The sequence below is a fragment of the Mastigoproctus giganteus genome, chromosome 6 (assembly GCF_048544385.1).
Source record: "Mastigoproctus giganteus isolate SK-2022 chromosome 6, ASM4854438v1, whole genome shotgun sequence".
Taxonomy (NCBI): Eukaryota; Metazoa; Arthropoda; class Arachnida; order Uropygi; family Thelyphonidae; genus Mastigoproctus; species Mastigoproctus giganteus.
In genome coordinates, this window is record NC_143580.1 from 91,373,908 (window position 1) to 91,387,865 (window position 13,958).

The window sequence follows — 13,958 nt, forward strand, 5'->3', positions numbered from 1 at the left end:
TCCCAGCTTATTGATTCCAGGAAGTTGGACATCACAGTGAAAACGGTTGCGGGAATTATCTCCGACCCATCCATATGGGTTACATGCTGCTGGAGAATCCCTATCTTTGCCTTGCAGACAACCGCTAGACTGGCCGCCCTGAATTCGAGACTTTTCCTGACAGATCGATTCCTCCATTTTCAGATGCTCTCCCACGTAATCATCGATCTTGATACTGATCTTAACAAATTCTCATATGATAAAAGATATAGAAAGAAGGTGCGTTCCATGCAATGACATTAGTTGGACTGAGCTTTTTTTTTTTTTTTTTTTTGTTTACTTCACATTATATGTTTTGGCATTGTTAACCCCTGGCTCACGTGCCGTGTCGAATCGGTTGCAACCTTAAGTTCTCTGTGACATATTTTTCATCGGTTGCAATAAAGATTCTCTCTCTCCCTGTTTTTGTGCAAAAAGTAAAGCGTTAGGGAGAGAAAACCAAAAGGTATAATCAGGTACTAATTTGCAAAACCTAAAGGTATTCCAACTTGGCACACTAATTCGGAATACCTTTTTCATAAACTCATGAACGTGCGTGAGGATTCTTCGCAAGTAGAACAGTGGTAACGATCGCTGTCTTTATCCATCCTCACCGGCTGGAAAATTCCTGTATTTGAGTCCCGTCTAGATGGGAAGAATGTTTTTTATGGACTTTTATCACACTCTGGTCTAGTAAATTAATTTGAAGTATTAAGATACATTGACCATAGGACGTGCTCAATTTAAAAGCTATGCTGGATCTTTATGGCATTAACTGTCTAGCGCTTAATCAAAACCCAACCAAATCAAGGCTGTGTTAAAAATCATAGAGCATGAGATCTTGTCCAATAATGCTCTTAAGCCATAACTGGCCTGCTAAACTGTTCAGAAGCAGTTCATATATTGTTAATCTCTATACAGATTATAGATTTTGAAATATGTTTGCATTTAAGAGATCAACAGCTTTCTGTAACAAATAACTTAGTTTTATGTTTATATGGAAATTACATTTTAATGGTATTACCCTTTTGCTTGATATTCTGTAGAAGGTGGAATATAATAAGACAGAGGTGGAATATAATAAGACAGAGGTGGAATATAATAAGACAGAGGTGGAATATAATAAGACAGATTATTCATATCTCTTTCTGTTTTTTGTTCCAGCTAAAATCCTGTACTTTGTTCTCTACTGTTCCTCAAGCATTCTATGTAACTTTTCCTGAAACCTTTTAAGTAGTGAATTGAAATGAGATATTCCTTTAGATTAAAACAAATTAAGTAAGAATATATTTGCCTTCTGACTCCATTAACGTCAGTCATGTTGTAGTAATGATAAGGTACAATGGTTCTGTGCCTAGTAGAAATGGGAGTAGTGAACTGTATAATGGTTTTCTGATTGCGCTGCTGTTATAGGCATTTATGATGTGTGCGGTATACCCCAATCTTAATAGACTTCAAGACCTCGTTCCACACTTTTTTAAAATTCGGTGGAGCCAGCGAATTATTTTTTTACATATCGTCTAGGGATATGAAAAAGTTGAAAACGCGACGATATTAAAATTCAGTTCCATCCAAACTTTATGGCATATTATTAAATTTGTAATTTGATTTCTTGATTCGAAAATTGCCTTATGTGGTGGCTCGTTCGTTGTTATGCAGATGATTTTAAACTATTTCCAAGATATTTTCCTCGCAAATTCGATTATTGTTATACGAGAAAGCCAATAATATTAATTACAGGTTCTTTAAAAAGTTATTGTTAGTTTTGCCATATGCTATAATTTTTTAAACATCACTGAAATTCTTAAATTTCCTTACCGCACAATTCACTAAACACATTTCTCGCAATGTATACAGTTAATAAGGTAACTCTACAATTACCTTATTCATCTGATAGTCTACATAATTCTTTAATAACTAGTCTGAATGCATATTATACTTTTGAAGTGCTGTATATTGTCATTTACATGTTATGTAATTTTTTTTTCAAGTAATACGAAAAATATAAAACTATACTAGCATTAAAACGAGTTTATATGCGGAAATTACTTCTAAACTGTTAGTTTTTAGGTTTATAGTTGTTGTGTGAAGTACAGAAAGCAGCGTAGCTGGAAACCACATATAAAGTATAGCATATAGAGAATCTTCGAAATACATTATTTTTATTTTTAGTCACTGGGACATTGCACAAAGGAATATTTTTATTTTATTTATTATGTTTTTTTTTTTTTTTGTCAGAAACGATTTGGCCCTTAGGGTACAAAGCAATTTCGTAAAAAAAATATTGCTGACACAGAGAGAGAGAGAGAGAGAGAGAGAGAGAGAGAGAGAGAGAGAGAGAGAGATCATCCCTACAGGAAATGTCCTTGACATAACGATGGAAACTTTTAAAGGAGAACTTTTGACTTAAGTCTCTTTGAAATGTTTAAAGAGCGATTTGATGGAAGTGATCCTTATGATGGCATAGGTCTGAAACTTTTGATTTAAAGGAAACCTTTCAAAGCTGATTATAAAGATCTGTTGTTTATCTATAAAGATCTATTACTTATCGACAAAAGTGTTCTATGTTCGCTATAGCGAAAGTTATCTATAGCTCCCAACAGAAAAGCAACCAGCTCCGGGGCAAACAGGAGTTCACGAAACTTCTTTTGATAATGTAGGAAATGTAAGTAAAAGTATATTTTATCAAAGCAAGGAGCTTTTTAATCTTCTCATTTCTCCAGCTGTTTAAAAAGTTTCATTTCACTTAGAACTCCTTTCTTATCGAAATAGAATGCCATTATTTTCTTTAATGAAAATTCTTTTAATTTTACTATTCGTCAGTCATTCTAGCTAAACAAAGTATTTTCTATTTTCTTTGTCTGCCCTCTTTTTTAACAAGTAAAAGTATGAGAACAACTCTCTTCGATACCTACATTATTGTAAGCACCAATTCAATATAGCTTTAACCAAGTAACCAGCGTCATGTAAATCACTAGGTCATTCTAAACAGAGCGAAAGTCCGCTGATATCAATTGAAAAGTGACATTAAAACTTTATAAAAGACATTAAAACAGCCATGGGAAATACAAACATGTCTATAACAACGTGACGTATACTACATTTGTTAAGTCCAGACATATCATTTTATGTTAAAATATATATTAATATATTTCCATACGTATTTTAATATTTTTGTTCATGGCTAAAGTTCATGTCCATATATCTCTGAAAGATTGGGAAACACTGTTCGGAACAGCCAGCCACAACTGCTTGAAAACACGTTGGCTTGTTTTTCTATAATTAATAACAATTAATTATAGAAAAACAACGACTCGTGCATTTAGAAACCCAAGCCAAAGGGACGGTCAGCTAAGTTATAAGAAGGCTGTACGCGTGAAAAACACCCTAAACATAAACGGCCTCAAAGTACTATTTTGTATCTTAATATTAAAACGTTATTTCAATTAAATTGCAAAAACAGTTGAAAAGTATTGCAGAATTTATGACTAGAAACAAGCTATACAACAGAATAATGCAAAAGCAGCGAAGAAATTCCCATCTGAAATATTACTATTGGAGGAAATTCTTTATAATACGCCTTATAATTTATTTATTTATTATAAAGAAAACGATAAAACTACAACTATTCGTACGTAGTACGATTCCCAGCGCACTCACATATACTCAGGGAAAACAATCTTAGTTGTGAATAATATACAAATTAACGCCAGGTGTCCTATTTCTTACAGAATAATTTAAACTGTGTGTTAAAATTTCATATTTTAACACAAATCTTTTACAACGCATTTAAGAAAATCTGTTACAGAAGCGTTTATCTGTTTAAAATTTACATAGCGTTGATCGAACCTGTGAAAATGTCATGATGCAGCAGTTGGTTGCTGCAACTCGACATAAACGACTCCACTTTTCTATCTCAAATGAAATCCTTGTACAGATTGATTAACAATCTGGTCTTCAAGAAGCGTATCTGACGGGATCACGTCCTTTCGCTATATGCAACACTTCGGTGCACGAACAGTTTGCTGTACGTGACAATTTGATGAGAGATAGTTGGTGGTTGACAATTCGGTGAGTACGCTGTATGCAAAGCAAGACAGTAAATGCAGGTCTTTAACGTGTAAATGGTGAATTTAGTGATCACGATACAGTTCTTGGTATTTTTGATGGATCCACCTTCGTTTTTTAAAGCACATTCTACTTTGGCAGGTTAAACTTTGGCATACAAGAGAACCTTGTTTGCACTTTATTATCTCTTCTGTAAGTTGCCCGCCGATGAAAGGACAGTATACAAAATTCGTAATAGTAAATAATTACATCAAATTTTGTGGGATGTTTTGAAGACTTTTTTCCAAAGCACTTTTAATTTAATAAGCGAAACACTTACCACATTAAATTTCTCCATTTAAATGAAGGAATAATGTGCAAATGCTTTATCAATTTTCAATACATTCAGCTGTTTTCTATAAAAGTTTCCACGAACAGTCCATTTTGATTTTTTCAGATAAAAGTACATTCACACACGTGCCATTTAATCTTATTATTAGGTTATTTTTCAAATGTTATTATTAGGTAATAGAAACAGAATGACCTGCTCGTCGTAAACGTAACGACTCCAATAAAAGATGTGCATATTTTCTTTAAATCAGTTTTTGAAAATGTACTTCCATTACAGTTCTGAAATTTTTGTGTATTACAAATACTCTAAATGTAGTCATGTATCTCATAAATCCGCTTTAATTCTGACCAGGAATATGTGTTGAATTGTGTGGAAAATATCTGTGAATTCTAAAAGTTACAAGTTTTCTAACGCAACACTTTAGACAATTGTAAATATACAATTCTCTGGGCACTCCTAACAGGCATGTCAAGGTACACACAATTGCTCTTAGGAAATTCCAAGCCAAATGCTCCACTGGATAAACACGGTGAAGGAGAAACAGCTGTGTATTATGCGTGTCTCCAGTCGTCGTTAGATCTTTAAAGCACGTTTCAGGTCAAGAGTTCGTTCTGGGCACTTCTAACTAACTTCGCCTACCTGACTGACATCATGTGGAATACAAACTACTTGCAGCGGAGTTCGCCTGCTTTTCGACGCTCGTTCAGATTACAGAATATTGATCGTAACTGAATTTAAAAAATAGTAAAAACATAAAAAAAACTTATCCTTTTGTCACCAAGAAACTGTACATCGGAGTGGTTTCATTTTTTAAAGACGTTGTCTGAATTTAGCATGTTTTAAATTTTAATATTTCAAGGTTAATGTTTATTTACCATTATGTACCGTTTTTAGGCCAAATTAGATAATCATCATTCATACATCAGACAAGTATTCCTTTCTTTAATTCAGCCGCACCTCACCTATGGATTTATCTCATGGTATACTGTACCAGCCAAGAAAACCTCGCAAGAATCAATTCCATTCTCAATCGATGCGTTCGTTCAATTTTGGGCCTTCCCTGGAACGCATCGGTTAGTTCGAGATGCAAGGAAGTGAGACTCCTAAGCATCTACCAGATATTGCAGAGAGCCGAGGCGATCCTTGTTTACAGTGCCATGAAGAAAGCAGACTTTCTCCCTCTCTTCAGATCCTTTTTCATAACCATAGAAGAAGAAGAAGAAATATCGTACAATCTAAGAAATGAAGCCAACCTGAAGATTCCGCTTTTCAGAAAATTATAAAATACAGAGGTTCTAAATCTGGAACAAACTTCCTGCAAAAATCAAAAATGTCACTTCACTAAATCAATTCAAGAAACTACTAATTGAACACATCACCATGGATGTCTGATTCAAATTACCTTCCACTCAACTCCTGGATTTTAAAGACACCAACATGGAAATAATGTACAAATGTTAAAGGAAGCAGTTGGCAAATAGTTTGTAACTTTCTGTGCAAACATCTCATCATTTTTCTTTTCTTTCCTCATTTAATTGTAAAAATGTTCACAATGATATTATAAGTAGTGATGCTTTTCGAAGTGTTCTGCAAATAAATGTACAAAAAACTCCAATTTATTTATGTCTTTCCTGTTGAACATTACCTGTACAATTTCAGAACTGTACATTTTTCAATTGTATATTCATCATTTTTAAGGGAAGACTCCCTGAATAGCCATTGGCTTATGTGTTCTTCCTCCCTTTTTGCTGTTATCTTCCAAAAAGTGTAACACAAAATAGGGATAAATAAATTATTATTGTTATTATCATGGAATTCTGCCACTAATTTTGTTGAAAGTTCGTTCTTTTCATTTGGAAATAATAAAACAAGTAGCACACAGTGATAAATACTCGAATAAAACTGTCGTTATAGATTGGAATGTTAAAACGATATCATGATTAAGGTCTCTTGATGGCAAAAAAAAAAAAAAAAAAAAAAAAACCTCCTCTGCTAACACGGAGTTATGAGGATATGGCGCTTCCTTTCGTCGTTCTTCCAAAAATAAAAGGAAAATATAAGAAATATTAGATATAGGGAAGGTGTATTTCAACCGCAGCAAAGTATTACATATTCACACAAATATTAGCACCTTAAGTAGTTGGGAATTCACAAAATTCACCTTAATGTGATATCCAAGCAGGTGTGTATTCGTCAGTTTAAACGTTCTGGAAGTTTATAGATTCGTATATAAAAATAGAGCGAAGAAATCCGACGAAAGAAATACATGCTCATCGAACAAAGCGAACTATTCACCACATTTCACCGAAAGCAGAGTCAAATAGTTTTGTAGAATGCACCGAGACTCGATTGCTGAGCAAACATCTGTTGAACCAAGGCATAAAATATGGCGATACGCACGACCAAATAGCATTCTTTCTTATGATCGCCCCGGGAAGAGGCTACTTTCGAAGGAAATGGAAGCCGTACATTTATTGTGTCAGGTTCTGTTCGAAAGGTACAGCTGGCTTTAGGAGAGACGTTGTCAATATTATACCTACCTTGCGACGTCATATAAGAGCGTTGAAATCCAGTATTTCTCTGGAATGAAAACGGCAATATCGATTTATTCAATGTGTTGTAATAAAGTAAAAAATTAAAGTATAGTGTTCGAAGGCGTAAGTTGTTTTGTTTTTATTTTTTCGTGCAATAATGTGTGATGGATCTTTTTCAGTTTGAAAAAGAAAAATTACATAAATTTTACTGGATTTATAATTTTATATATTTCATGACTGGCATCAACTGTTAATGATCTTAAAAAAGTCCGCATGGTCTTGAGTTTGCTGGATCTTCAGGTACGTGAATTGACAGCTTCATCAAGATGAAAAACTTTCGCATGTAGTCTTTAATTAGCAGCTAAGACTATAAGCGTTCTATGTATCGTATGTATTTTATGTTCAGTTTGCCCGCCCTGATGGATGAAAATTCCTTATCAGGAGTTAAACTATGCAGTCGAATAACTTGGCCTGCAAACAGCACATCAAAGTCCTTCTGTCTAACCCAGGCATGCATTTTCTACGCAATAGAGAAAGACAGCAATCCTAAAAACTGAGAGTCGCCAGGATCTGTTAGAAAGGCTTCTTGCCTCTAACACTCAATTCCAGCCACTATAAACAAGTCCCAAGAACCTAGAATCAAATGGCAGCGACTTTCTAACTGAGCTTCTTTGAACGCACATTCCAATGAATGGTTTCCTATCTGTGCGTTGCAGTGGCCAGAGTTTTTACTTCCGAACTCTGTGAACCCCACTGAAAAACTTACATTTTATAAGAGGCAGCTAATATTTTCAAGATATTTAGATCATTCTCATAATAAGAGCATGAAATTTTTAGATGAATTAAACGCAAGGGTTCGTTGAAATGTTCATAAGATTTCACTGTGGCAGAATGTTGTCATTTTTGCAGTTTCTCAGTCATTTGCTCCGGATGTCAAACAACTATGTCGTACTTAATGAGAATCACGAACCACATACAAAGGAAAACAGGGGATGTTACAACATTTAATATAAGGAACAAATGGCTCATTGTTTGGTGAAGTTCTCTAAGGAACGTTAATCTATTGTATTCTTGAACAATGTCTGTCTCTCGAGATATTTGTTTCGCTCGCCTTAATTTCCTTTGCCTTAATTACAGCCGTTGTTAGTTCATTTGTTCTCCAAGACATAAATATTAATTAAATCAGAGAAAGTATTTTGTCCACAGTGCAAGTTTCCGGTGTGTCATGTGAAGAGAAATTAATAAAATATTCAAATTTCTGACAGGTTATTTATTATCGGCAAGCGATATAGACAACTTTATAACATAGATGTAGGAAATGCATCACTGTGAAGAACCGAGTAATTAATTGGCGATATTCAGTGAAAGGAGATAATTTGTTTGAAACAGGATGTCGTGACCCTACTTGGGACAGATGTGACTATTCTGCTTTCTCCATGCGAGGCACTTCCTGTTCGCACATAAACCCGTAATTAGCGGATTTATGTATTAACACGGCAGTGCACCAAAATGATCTGTCATCATATTCGCATTCATAGTAGTATTTCTGACATTTTGGCGCACCCTGTATGGACGCCACTTCGAAATGCTTGAAATTCATTATGATAATTGCACGCTACTTTCGATTGTTTTACTAAGATATGATCTATCTGACTAACAGCAAATGAAAAGTTAATTACGTTCTATCAGTGAAAATAGCATTATTATACACGTAGCAACATTCACTATTAGATATTATATGTTCAATGAAAAGTACACTAATGGATGGCTCATATAGAAACGGATACTTTTAAACTACATAAATATCACGCTCTGTTAATTTAATATGGCGTATACTTCAGGGTTCCATTATAATTGTGTATTCTCATAGAAGCCATCCTTTATTGCATCTGCCTCTCTCTCCAGTCTCTGGACCCCCGTACCAGACACTCACTAACTGCAAACTCAACCACTGAACATCGACATGCAAACTCGAGCTGTCAATGGACCCCAACAAACTTAACAGAACAAGGACTCTCAAAGGAGTGGACCCCCTGTCTTCAACACGACACTGAATTGAAACCACGACATGTGACCAACAAACCAAAACAGAGATATGACCGTGCACTGACTGGACCTGGGTGTCACAAATCTGACACCAGTACAGTACAATTAAGCGAACCACTGAATTGCCTGATAAAATCAACTCACCAGATCGGACTTACACTGGATTGGACTGCCTGATATGACCCACTGGATTGGACTAGCTTCCAACCCACCAGATTGGACTAGAAGAATCTGGACTACCTGATATGACTTCCTCTTGAAGCTATGCTGACAAGGCGCTCACTGGCGATCCAATACCAATGCTGCCTTGTATGGTATACTTTCTTTCCACCACCTGGGGGGTGGGAACAGATTCTGTCTTCTCCCCTCCCCCTATTTTCTTCCTCCTGGTGGGGCATAGGCCTGCCTCACTGATCTTCCCAGAGGTCACCATCCCTATCGACTTTCTACTCTGGCTTCCACCCCCCATATCTGTCTAAGTCAACAGCGAATCTCCCACACAACCAAAATTTAAAGCATCCCAATAAAAATTTAAAGCATCGCAAACTCTCTCGGCCCCTCAACCCTAATAGCGTCTTATTCCTTTTTTTTTTTTATTATAAGATAGGTCCTAGCCACTAAATCTCAGGAAATTAGGTGGCAGAACCTGCCAGAGTAAATATCTAAATACTGGTGTACTTGGTCTGCCTCCACGAGACATAGTGGGGACAACATTAGGCCGCAGCAGGGGTCTAGCGGCTAAATGGCCGGAAGAACAACGATACACGACATTACACCTCAAGATCCATACACTTTTAAATCTCTGGCCTTTACAGTGAACTATTACACCCACAATGAAAGCAACGCGGAGATGGGGGGAACCCATGGTGCCGTTAGACACTAACACACTATACACTCTCTTTAAAACTCTCTAATATAATGAAATTATATATATATATTTCTATAATAAAGTATCTTAGTCGAGACATTCCCAACCAGTGTTACGCTAGATCATGAAACACTCCGTTGAGTTCGATAGCTGTCACTCGTAGCTGTGATACGAATATACAGTTTTTTTTTAACGCAAGCAGTGACAAATGGTTGGGAAGCGTTGGTCTCGCCATCCATGCATCGACCTATCTTATCAGAAAGGATTTTCAGTTAAAGTTCGATATAGAGAAAATGATTCGCTCGCCAGTCGTTTTGAAATTCAACCAGAATTTGTTCATGCCATACGTTAATTGGATCCTTTCTGTTAAAGAAACAGAATGGACTAGCTGTGATTAGGAGATGTCGTCACAAATATGAAAGTTGTCGGTTACAGTTACTCAAGAAAAATGCAGGCCACTGGTGACAAAACTTTGATCAACTTTAATTCAGTACGTGCAGTGATTAATAGGGAATTGAATTAAAACTGTTGTACAATGTACTGGTAGTGACCACTTCGCTTCTGATCGGCATGCATTCACTCTTTTTAGTGTGTTTGTTGCGGCTTTACGAAGAACATATTCACCAATATTCCGAATATCGTTCTGAGTGTTTTGCTTTCTTATTTGTTACAAGACATTGTGGATATTGATTAATGAACAACTCTTGGCACTGCAAAAATTATTTGGATACAAAGTATGCCCTTCCCAGGAAAAACTCATTGTCGCATTTCGCTATTAAGTCTATATTGCTCTGGAAATGCCACTACTGTCACAACGAAACAAGTTTTCTTCTACATGTCTGAAAATATCTCATATCCTACAACATAATATTCTCTCTTGCGTACTTACCTGGTGTAGAGTATTGGCCAAAGTGTTGCACGTAAACGGATAAGCTAAAAATGTTGAATAGATGGTTCTTGGCTATTCGTTAAAGCTAACTAGCGTTTAACCTACCCAGCGTTTAAGAGGGTGACATGCCCGTAATACCGAACATTGAATTAGGATTTTGTTTAAGTTTTATATTTAATTTCCTGGTAAATTTCTAATCCATTCTGAAACAGTTGCTCTGTTTCGTAATTTTCTTTAAGTTAATACTAAATTTACTGCACATCAGCAACTTTTCTTTGTTTAGATGATTAGATTAGACGGAAGATATAAATAATATATTTTGTAATATTTCACGATTGCATGCAATCTTGAAATAATAAAAAGATCATTATTTATGGCTTCCTTTGCATTCACTTATATAGTAACTAATGGGGTTAAGAGTATTTATATCATAGAATAAATATCCGAATACTCGTAGTAAATAACAATTATTTTTCTTTAGCTACTTTGTCGGCCAGCATCGTTCCATCTGTCACCCATATCCATGTTGGAAAGTCCACAACCGTGAACTGCAGCGTTAAAGGATATCCTGTACTGAATGTATCTTGGAAGAAAGACCTCGCTTCAATATCATTCGATAACAGGATCTCGCTCATATCGAGAGATAGTCTACATCTGGAACCAGTTCAGAGGGAAGATAAAGGGATGTATCAATGTTTCGTCTACAACGATCACGAATCAGTCCAGGCTACAGCTGAATTGAGCTTAGGAGGTGAGAATCTTTAATTAAGTTTAGTTGTGATTATGGACACTATTAAAACACTAATTAAAACAAGGTCATTATTAAATGATCTTGTTTTAATTTGAACTTTAAATTGAAGGAAAAGTGGTGTAAGGCTGTAATAAAAAAATATATAGAATAGAAATGCGAAGGGCTTCTGATAAATTCTCCATCTGGACCACTTCCATTTGTTCCATTTTTTTTTTTTTTTTTTCACAATTGGATGTCAAATTATGAAAGAGGTTCTGTAGCATTGCCTGAAAAGGTTGATTCCATTGAAAGTGTATTCTAGATGCTATCCAGGATATTTTGGACATGCGGGAGCTTTCTTCTAAATAGGTTCCTAAATATCTGAATGCTGAACAAAAGTTATATCATCCATGGTCACATGATGCAGAGAGCAAAGAACAGTCGGAGGAATGGAGGCACAGGAGGTGACTTTCCCCATACAAAAAAGTTCCGCACCCAGTCTGCTGGGAAGGTCATGGCCTGTCCTTTTTGGATAGGGTTGGGATTTTTTTACGTATTGACTACGTGGGAAAGGGTGAAACAATAACTGCAGAACACTATGCATCACTTTTGGGGAAACTGAAGGAGAAATTGAAGGGCAAACGCAGGGCTTACCCGACCAGTGCTGTTTTTGCAGGACAGGGAACTGGCACATGCAGCAGGTCAAACACTTGCCGCATTGGCCGAACTAGGCTTCTGGCTTCATTATTCTCCATGTTCATCAGATCTTGCACCCTCTGACTATTACACCTTTCGAAATCTCAAAAATATTTAAAGGGTTATCAAATTTGTATCAGACAATAACATCATATAAGCAACAGAAGCCTGGTTTAAGAATAATCTTTCGATTTATATTTAAGAAGTGTACACATGCTAGAACATTGGTGTGCGGAGTTGAAAGGAGTATGTTGAATAAACTATGTATGTAATTGAGTTGCATTGTTTATTTATGTAATAGGCCGAGAACATATCAGATCAGCAATCCCGCGTATGTATGCATACAAGTGGTTTAAAAATAGTTTGTAAAACAAAACAAAAGTATTATTTCTTCCTTTTGGGTTCTTTTTATCCGCAAGCGGCACAAGTTTGAAGAATAATTAATAATATAGAGCGAGGTCTCAGCTAAGGACACCTTCGGTAAATCCATGAGATGTTAGGTCTTCTAATTGAAGAAAGAGGAGAGTTAGACTTTATAGCCGAAACACAGGCATCTTGATTTGTGATGCATGAGCTGCGGCCAGTCAATATCTCTGAATTAGTTAAGCTCGAAGAGCAGTTACCTTTCAGAATTCATAGAATTTGGTAGAGAATTTGAAAGTGTGCGAAGGATGTACAATAAAAGAAACTTTTTTGTTTTTTTCACTACATCAGGATATATGAAATTATGTCGGTCTGAATTTAGTTGACGAATTTGTGAAGAAAAATCATTCACAACGATTGGAGAGAAATAATATGCTTAGCAGTAATAATTAATATAATTGTCTTTAGTATTTTTCAAAATTGCATTAATTACATTTTTTCTCTACAGAATTAGAAAGTTAAATTAAATTAGTTTCGTTATTGTCCAGAATTGGTTTTCATGTCAAACTACATATTGATAGCTCAGCCTTAAATTTATTTAGGCTATCAACTTCCACAACAAAATATGGAAGTCTGGTCCACCAATCAACTACCCGCTGGTAAAGGCAAACTGCCGCACATCTATCCTACTACTGTTTTGCCTCAATTTGAATTTATGCCCTCTTAGGTGATTATTCTGAGCACGAGGAAGAATCCCATCAGCATTGAGCATGCTCAAACCATTCAAGGCTTTATACACCTCAATCAGATCACCTCGCAGGAGCCTAGTCTCCAAACACCGTAATCTGCAAAACTTAAGCCTTTCTTCATAAGAGCAACCCCTTCGTTCCATTTTTGGCGCCTCCGTAGCCAGGTGGGCAGGAGCAGCAGTACGTAGCACATGCTTCTTGATTAGACCGAGGTTCAAGCCCGTGAGCCACCAAATACGGAGGATGCGGAAAGGTCAGGGAATGACCACCGCATATCCCCAGAGCAATATGGCCTTAGTCGCTAATGCTCCTAAATAATAATAACAACAATAACAACAACTTCATTCCATTCACTAATCTTGTTGCCCTTCTCTGTACTCATTCCAACAGCTCTACATCCTTCTTAAAAAGAGACATCCAGACCTGTATACAGTACTCAAGGTGTGGCATTACCATTGCCTTATACAAGGGGATAATCACCTCCTATCCCTGCTAGAAAAATTCCTGTATATCATTGACAAGGCACCATGAGCTACTCTTGCAGACTCTGTGGTTACTGCTTCCCATATGTAGTACTTTACATTTGTCAATGTTAAACTTCATTTGCCACCTCTGAGCCCATCTGCTCAACTTTTCTAAATCCTGTGGAAGCAGCAGCGTACTGTC

At 36.2% G+C, this 13,958-nt stretch overlaps 1 protein-coding gene across 2 annotated transcripts in view; it reads left to right on the top strand.

The window, feature by feature from the left end:
- The window catches only part of LOC150084461 (cell adhesion molecule Dscam1-like), a 631,783-nt gene that overhangs the window by 433,004 nt on the left and 184,821 nt on the right, over positions 1–13,958 (top strand). For both annotated transcript variants that reach the window (XM_090376086.1, XM_090376087.1), the window contains exon 6: positions 11,236–11,505. In XM_090376086.1, the coding sequence (XP_090232212.1) occupies positions 11,236–11,505 (270 nt within the window). The remainder of the gene's footprint in view (positions 1–11,235; positions 11,506–13,958) is intronic.